This window comes from Volvox carteri (genome assembly GCF_000143455.1).
Source record: "Volvox carteri f. nagariensis unplaced genomic scaffold VOLCAscaffold_45, whole genome shotgun sequence".
Classification (NCBI taxonomy): domain Eukaryota; kingdom Viridiplantae; phylum Chlorophyta; class Chlorophyceae; order Chlamydomonadales; family Volvocaceae; genus Volvox; species Volvox carteri.
In genome coordinates this window covers 959,228-968,332 of record NW_003307588.1, presented here as the reverse complement: position 1 = coordinate 968,332, position 9,105 = coordinate 959,228, and the positions used below count along the sequence as shown (strand labels likewise).

Sequence of the window (9,105 nt, the reverse complement as noted above, 5' to 3'; positions counted from 1 at the left end):
CCAGCGCCTTACAGATTCGGAATACTTTTATTCCCGCGACTAAAAACCTATTCCTCCGTTCGGAATAGAAAATTCACCGGCAAAATTGAAAAGAAAAACACTGTCCGACACCACACTCAGGCTCAAGTAGCCGGAACAGCCCGCCCATGGCAGCTCCACGAACAAACCCAGCCACATCAAGAACAACTACAACAACTACAAGAACAGCTTGTTGATGCCAGCATTAGCAGTAAAACTGGCGGCGGTATGGGTGCAGGTGGCCGTGATGGCGGAGAAGTCATTTGCGGTGATGGTGCCAGCAGCAGCAGCAGTAGCAGCAGTAGCAGTTATCTGAACCGGTCAGTTGGGTGAATGGTCAGTCAAGTTGGTGTTGGGACTTTTGGAAGTGAACACGGAAAATATCCTCCATAAGGACGCTGACATATATTCAAATTTTGTCTTGAGGAATGTTGCGGTGCTTTAGGACTGTGGGTGTAAATGCCGTACAAACTGGTATGGTGCTGGGCGCCGCTGGGGAGGTCGCTGGGATTGCAGGAAATCGACGGCGCTCGGCGGTGCGAGTCACTCCTGGACCTTCCCTAACTCGTCGGGCGCGTCCGGTGAGGGCGTTTCAGCCACGGCGAAATGCTCCCCAGGGAAAATCGTTTGGGGAGATTCTCAGGCTCCCCAAGTTCCAAGGGGAGAGAGCCCCGGTACAAAGGGCCCTCCCCAACCGGCAGAGGTCCCCACGGCTTGGGGACGCAGCCTATATACCTATTTTCCACCGTAATGCTTTACAGTGGCTACTTATTGATCGTGACATTATTTATGTGAGCGGGAAAATTATTAAATTACATTCTGTGAACGAAGCTTTTGAAGAGCTTGCAGTAAGCAAGAACGACACATTTTTTTACGGAGTCCCGAAAACATCGCAAACATGTACAACGGAAAGGCTTTATGTTTAAACTGTTTAAGTAATAACCTCTGAGCGGCAGTGGGAGTGTCGGAAGAGTTTACGTCTGAACCCCAGATCAGGACTACCAAGTTGTCCACCTCCAGACGTGCACCACGAGCGAGGAAGCGTACGACATGCATGTCCAATGTACGATAATCAATGTGAGGACGTATGCTGTACATACATACATACATATATACATACATACATACTTACATACATACATACATACATACATACATACATACATACATACATACATACATACATACATACACCTGCACACACGCGTTCTGGTGCCCACCCCTTTGTGGACTACTGGCCCAGCGAGAGGAGAATATAACCACAGACGATTACCGTTCGCACGAGTAAAACAAAGTGCGGCAATACGGCAGGCGCCATGTGGGTGGATCTTCGAGCGACAGGGTACGGAAAGACGAACGAACGCGAACGAACGAATCTGTGAATGTGGTGCATGCGCTGTGCGTGTAACGGAAGAGGAGCGAAAAGGCTGAAGGCTGAAAGGCGCCGAAATGACGGGAGACACATACCCATTAACACGCAGCTAGGAATGCACACCGTACGCTTCGGACCCGTCAGGAATAGCCCCGAAACCCCTGTGCCACACCCCGCAGTGGAAATGTCATAAGGCCCTATCCCGTTCGCCTCCTCTACCACTCAAATGGGACAAATAAAAGTTGTGGACTTTTTTCCCACCGACCTAGGCGTCAGTTCGTTTGTCTGTCCGCTAATGTACATGTAAACATACGTACAAACAGACACACATGCGGCTTTAGAAAGCAGCCTTCTATAGTTCCAACCGGGATACGGGGGTTAGTGCAAATCGCAGCCCACGCCGCCGTTACCTCGTTTCTGTCATTTCCTGTACGATTTAAAAGCTTAAATTGTACAACCACCCGACTACGCGTGACATACATACCTACAGACACAGATAAGCTGGCAGCCAAACCGCACAAGTTGTGCAGGATACGCGTGCGTTTGCAAACAAGCAGACACACATACATACAGACACATGCACACAGACACATGCACACAGACACAGACACACAGACAGACACACCGGGGAATGGCGAGGGCACGAAAAAGGACGTCATGGAGGTCTCCCAAGCATCTTCGGGATTGAGCGGCAGCGGCGGTGGCGCCGTGCCAAGCATATCGCCGGACGATGCTGCTGCTGCTTTAATGCTTCTACCAATGCTGTTATAATGCGTCTGCCGCTCCCAATTGATATGTGCCTGTGTATGTATGTCTATGTGGATGTGTGCGCGCATTCCAAGCCCCCTTTAGTCCGGCACACAAACGTACGACACCCGTACATGCGTGCTTTTTGTAAATACATACTGCATATATACACACATATATCAGATACAGAATTGTTGTTATAGGTTTGCTGGTTCGGACTAGATATGCGACGTTATTGTTGCCGTACAACCGTCACCCTGATGATGAGGCTACAGCCACTAAAACCCGCAACTGCCAAAATGCAGAGCTTGCAGAGCTACAATATGCACGAACACACATTAAAAAACGTGCCACTTCACAGTGATGATAATGATGATGGCAATAGGGTTTTGACGCCACGAACCACTGCCAACCACCAACACTGCAAAAGCAACAAAAGCTTCTTTCTCCGATGCTGTGCCTGAAGTACATCTAATGGTACATACATACATACATACATACATACATACATACATACATACATACATACATACGCAACCACCGCTTCCATCAATCCGTGTACGGCACATGATAACGTGCCGTACCGTCCCGACTACTGCGTCGATTTAAAGCTACAGATAAATACAGCACTTTAGCGGCCCTTCGCGGCACGAGCCCTCCCTTCCTCCTTCAGAGTTTAGTTTGAAAATCTCGCTCCAGCTCTTCAATCTCGGATGAGAGCTGGAAGTAGGGGGCCAGCGGGAGTGTGTGGAAAGGTGTGCTAGGTCGTACACATACGATCCGAGGTGAGCGGGACATGACATGGCTCCATGACTCTCCAAACCCAGTGCAGCTCCCAACCGTTAACTATGCTATATAAACAGCTGGCAACGCCAAGCGGCACAGCCGCCAAACGGTACGGCAGCTTGCCATTACAGGTGAGTTGAGGTGTCGGGCTTCGAGGCCGTATATGCGCGCCGTACGACTCTCGCCGTACAGCCGTACCCTGACGCCCCCCAAAGTCAAACAAACCCTCGGCCAGTCCACCACGCCGTCCTCCAAAATATGCTCTCTCTCTCTCTCTCTCTCTCTCTCTCTCTCTTCCTTTATGCCTTCTTCCCTTTCTCTAACTCCCTCCCGCCCTCCTTCTCATCCTCATCCGTAAAACGTACCAGCAGCAGCAGCAGCAGAAACTGCTCCATTATCGCTCTTTTCCTTATCACCTTGCTTTGTTGTTTGTCGGAAATATTCCGATGCATTTATACTCGTTCGCCTCAAAAAAGTGAAAAACGTGCTAGGCTGCTAGCAGGAAGCAAAACTGGTCATTCATCCCCCAGCTCCCTCAAAACGATGGACAAAACTCCCCTACAACAACTACCAGTGCCACACGTACAGTCATGTACAGACATCTGTACATACGTACATGTGTGTGTTACACCTTAAGTTGCGTTACTTTCCAAAGGTGTACATACTTACATACGTATGTACTTACATTCATACATCGATACCTCGAACGACGCTCCCGGATGTATTTCAACACGTCCCAAGTTCGGCGCACACCCCTCAACGTGCGCGCACTTCCTCGAAATGTCATTCAAACATCGCGCGGGAAGAAAAGTCTAATAGCACCTCTCACATCTTCATCACAACCAACCCATGCAGGTGATGCATAGCAGCCCCGAGAAACCGCCGACTTGCGCCGACTGTCCGCTGAAGAAGTGAAATTTACAGCAAAGTGAGACACCGAAATGCCAAATGATGTTCAAACGCCTGTTATGACTCGAAGAATAGGTCCCTAAGAGGTCCTAGAGACTCGTGGCCCACTGCGTCGCCGAAGATGTGCGGTTCCGGAGCGTAACAGGGAGGAGATAGATAAGAGAGAAGGCTTTTGCGCTATCCGGGAAGCGACTATGTGTCGAAGGTTCCGATAAAAATTACATCAGACCGCCATTAACACCTCGTATCCCTGCGCGTGCGTTTTCGTGCTTCGCATCCTTAATAATCTCCAAGCTGGTCCGACAATTCTTTGCTCCCGCAAAGAATATCCGCTTCCCAGCAGCAGATGTTTTTGAGAATTTGTAGCAGCCACGACAACAGGAGACCCCATGCTAATCGCTCTAGGATTTCCGGTTCAAATCCTTCATAGAACATTTTTAAAAAATGTGAAACCCAGGGTTCCAGCGAACGCTAGCACCTACATTGAATACTGTAGGTGTTAAAAAAGCAACCACACCATGATTTAAGTGATATCATGTGATCTCATGTCCAGAGTGCCCATATACGACTTTTTTTCCTGTTTCCACTCTTTCCCAAGTCCGCACTGTGACATGTTGTGAAGTATTGATACAAAAGGAAAGAAAATTAAAGTCCGCGCTCCTGACCAATTTGCTAATGATGGCTCCTGTACGTCCTCCACATGTCCATAGGAGACCCAACGATCCGTTCACCCACACCCGCATCCACAAACCGAAAACAATTGTGTCACAGCAGCAGTTTGCTGGCTACTACTGCTGTATTGCTTCTGCGGTAGTGCTTCTGCGCACTGCGCCAAATCGGCCCCGAACCCGTATGCAATCAACAGCTAATAACCTGCACATTCCGAGATTCCGACACCTAATTGCGCTACTCGAAGGGCTTGTAGCGCTCTGAAGTATAAATAAAAATTACCACCTTGGAATGTCCGTTTTCGTCGGCCAAGCGTCACACCTCGGTTTTGGCGTAGGCATCGCTCCCTTCTAACAAAAGCATACATACATGCATACATATATACATACATACGTACATACATACGTGCCGAAATCTGCATACGGCAATGCTTTCAGTTGAAAGACACACGCGCATCAAAACACAGCAGATAACACTCAACCCCCACCACCCTGATGGCCTCAGAGGCAACCCTGATGTACCCGTAAATGATCTCCTGACCCTGCCGTACTGCCTAAGCCGTCGCTATGTGTACGACACAAAACAAGCTGGTGCACTCCAAAACACTTCCTCCCCTTGATGATCCCCAGTTCTTCTACTGAATCCTGAACTTAATTTGCCTGCTTAGCTTGCCTGGTGGATTTCGCAGCATCATATTTGTTGTGGCATTGCCCGCACACAACAAACATCTGTAACTTCCGTTACGGAAATTTCAGAGGGTTTCTCAGGCTCTCCCTTAACAACCTGTACGGCATGTAAGGGAGTGCAGCATTCCACTACACCGCACCAAGCCAGTGATAGATGTACGGCAAAACTTTACTTCGGACAGGCTGTACGGCAGAGTCTCCTTCCGCGACCCGAACGGCTGACAGCGGTACGACAGGTACGACTGAGTCCCCCCTCTTCAACACGCTACGATACGATTTTGGAACATCCACCACAATCACCTCACGTCGGTACTGCACGAAAATGATAATGTACAACTGGGAAGAAGAAAATGATATAGTACAATTTTGCGTGCCTTTTCACCCGTTTGGGAGCGACGGACTCAATGAAAACACGAACACGCACACGCAGGCAGACATACGCAACGCCGGAATTCCTTTCTTCGGCCTTCCCGTTGAGGCACATGTCCGGCCCGACAATACATCCCCCTCCCTTCGCGCCTACTTCCCTCCCTCTCCGCTCTCCCCTCTCTCCCTCCTTCTACACACACACGGCCGCCGGCAAAGCTGCCGGCCAGAAAACGGAAGCGGCCAAAGCGCGGTACCACTCCGAAGATCCAACCGATCGACCGTTACGCGTCTTTACAAAACGGTTGGCTTGTCTCTTCAACGAACCACTATATGTCGGTCTATTTTGAGCCTTTGAAGCTCAAATATTTATTTTAAAAAAACAAGAATGACAACGGAGAAAACCAATGTGAGAGCGTTGAAGGCATTTGGTTCGCCATCGGAAAACGAAGTAGTTGGCGAGGTTGGTGAAACGATGGGGCTGAGGGACCATGCGACGCCGTTTCTTCTCCTCCACTCCTGACGTATTGATTATGCTGACGTGTGCTGACATGCCTTACGCTGCTAAACTGCCGCCCTCTCGCGCGCGCGCAACAGAGTTGCCATGTCCACTTTTTCCCCGCCCCATCGCCGTCGCGGCCGTCCACTGGCGCTGCAAGACCATTTCCAACAGCGCCTTTCCCTTGACACACACCTCCTTCATACGCCTCCTTTGCCCTCTGTTTATGTGTAGATCCAACATGTGAGGCTTCACCATGGACTTCACCGCGTTCCGGAAAAGGAAGGAATCTACCGGGTAGAAGGTCCAATCTCTCGTGCATTATCCCTGCCGATATCGCTGACATCCTCATCTGGTTCCGATCTCAAAGTTCATCGATATGGATCTCAAGGTTTATCCATCCGGAAATGCATCTCGACATTTATCCGTACCATCCACAGTTTTTACCTTTTCCAACAACTTCCTAAGTCATAAGCCTCAACCAAGAGAAAAAGCTCTCATGGCAAATTCCAAAGACAGATTCTTTTCCTCTTCCCACTCGCAATCAATTAGTTGCATCTAACTCGCTATGTCTAAAAATACTCGTCATCCCCTTTATTTTAAAATCTTTTGGGCTTTCAGATTTCCCCAACTTTTCATGGCCGCAACATCTCTAAAAGATTATCATCAGCGGAAAGGAAAAAAATTTTCGTCGGATAGCCAATCGAATGCAAAACCTTGGAAAGTTCGTTATGCCGTACTGGGGAGACAACCCCGGCCTTGTTCGTCTGTTCTCTTGCGCCGTCGGTCTGTTCCAGATGGGTCCGAGGATCTAACTTAACCGCCACAACCATAACCACCACTAACCGCCGCGACCGCAAGGCCGGCCTTAAAAATCCAAAACACGTATACAACTAACTTCTGACCTGAAACAAAAACACACACCATTGAGAACCCCCTTCGCTTCTCCCGTCTCATGCGTCAGCCCTGCTCGCGGTTCCATCCCCCCAAACCACCTACCGCCATTCCCAGTCGTTAGCCGCCTAGCCAGAACCCTTATAAGGCGTACATAGAGAGATGTGTCGTACGCGTGGCGACGGCGACGAGCAGCAATGGCATGTGTGCCTCAGAAAGGCGACGGCGACGGCGGCGGTGGCAGCGGTGGCAGCGAAGCCCTGGCCCCCTCCTCCCGTCCCCCTCTTCCTTGTGTGGTTCCTTCAAGGCTTACGGACCTCCAACCGCTGCTGCAGCTGCTGACGTCAGCATCTTGCGTCGCGACCACAATCGGTTGTTTAGTCGTTTGTTCAGGTAGGCCGGCATGTATTCAACATTAGAGAGATCCGTTGACTGCAAGAGCTCCAGCTCCTCGAACACGTCCTCCTCGCCGATCTCCGCCAGCTGCGCCATTACCTAAATGTACGGTCGGCAATAATAGCAGGATATGATGCATTACAGTGAACATTATGTACGGCAGTGTACGGCAATAACTTTCAGTGTAAGGCAGTAAATAATATGTTTATATTTAATTATATATTTCCTTCCATCTGACAGCTCTCTGCGCCATCAATCCCACCCATCCCTACCCAAAGTAGTACGGCGGAAAGTACGGCGCGGGAAGGAAAAACGGAGGAAGACGCAAAGGAAGGACATATCGAGGCCAAGAAATTATGTGTGTATGTGTGTATGTATATGTTATATGTATTGTATAAACATACATACATATGTATGCGACAAGTAAATAAAAATAGTAACAAGTAAATAACCAAATAAAACTTGTAATATATATTCTCTTTCCTTCCTCCTCAAGCACCTCCTGGCACCCTTCCCCGTACTACCCGCCGCCGCACCTTGACGACGCCCGCATCGAAGTGTTTCCACTCCATGAAGGAGCACCGACTGATCACCTCCTCAAGCCGTTTATACACTCGGAGAGGGAGCTTCTGGAGAATGGCCTTGGACGACACGGGAGTGCTATTGGCCCGCACGGTTGCTGTACGACCGTGCGACATGTACAGCACACCACCGCCATCCGCCATACACGTTTTGTCCCATCATGCACACACAGTGGGGAATCCAAGGAAGGCGAAAGGGGGAAGGGGGGACAGGGGAAGTTTTGGGAAATGCAAAGCCATACACACACGCACATGCTTACATGTCGTACGGATAGAAGGATAATGGCAGAACTCTTCTGCATCCTCACTAATCCTCCCCAAGGGCGCCCAGAAAAGTGGAAAGCAAGGCCGGCAGCGTGTTGTACGACGCCGTACGGCAATAACACAGCACTCCTCCGCCACCCGCCTTTTCCTTCCCATCAGCTATACAAGACACAAGCCGAAAACGATGTGTACGACAGCCGCTGCCGTACCTGAGGGTAACGACGCGGCCGTGGTTCCACCTGCAGCTGCACCGGGTGTTCCCACAGTCAGGTGGTAGTTCTTGATTATGTGGTTGATGTAGGCGGCCATATGCTGAATGCCGGACAGATTCTCACTCGCCAATGTACGGAGCGCACCGACAGCTTCCTCCTCGCTTTTTTTGAGGGTCAGCTGGTGCAGTACACCGTCGTCAAAGTCCTCTGCCTGCGGATACGAGGTGGTGTGTGTGTGTGTGTGTGTGTGTGTTGTGTGAAGTGTTTAGCAAAAGAACACGTAAAGTAAGAACCAGAACGGGATGTCACGGAACGAGACAGGACCCGTAAATTAAGAATATTAACCATGAAACCTTCGAATTTGAATTTGAATTTGAAAGTATAACATTTAAGTAAATCGGTTCAACACAAAATTCATGCTGGCATCACGTTGGCGCTTAAGCAAAGCGGGACAGATATAGGCTGTGTACAGAAGGCGTGTTGGTTGGGCCACCACTGCCGCTACCTCAATCCGTACTGTCGTACAGTCGTACCCTGAGACCAGGCACCGAACGGATAAGCTGGTAAATTTCGTCCTTGACACGCTGACTCAGACGGCTGTACATCGCCTTGCCAACGAACGCGTCTCGCGCCACGGCCGCTGCCGCCGCTGACGGCAATGCCGGCACGCCGACCAGCGCCCCGCCCGGCGTCAAGACGGCGACGC

The 9,105-nt window shown here is 50.0% G+C and overlaps 1 protein-coding gene across 1 annotated transcript in view; it reads right to left on the bottom strand.

Moving 5' to 3' along the window:
* Positions 1-7,255: 7,255 nt before the first annotated feature.
* Positions 7,256-9,105, bottom strand: part of VOLCADRAFT_95657 (uncharacterized protein) — a gene marked incomplete at both ends in the record, with an annotated part of 7,074 nt that continues 5,224 nt past the window's right edge. Inside the window, 3 exons of the mRNA XM_002954713.1 lie at positions 7,256-7,441; positions 7,879-8,021; positions 8,397-8,610. Coding sequence (XP_002954759.1) covers positions 7,256-7,441; positions 7,879-8,021; positions 8,397-8,610 — 543 coding nt within the window. The remainder of the gene's footprint in view (positions 7,442-7,878; positions 8,022-8,396; positions 8,611-9,105) is intronic.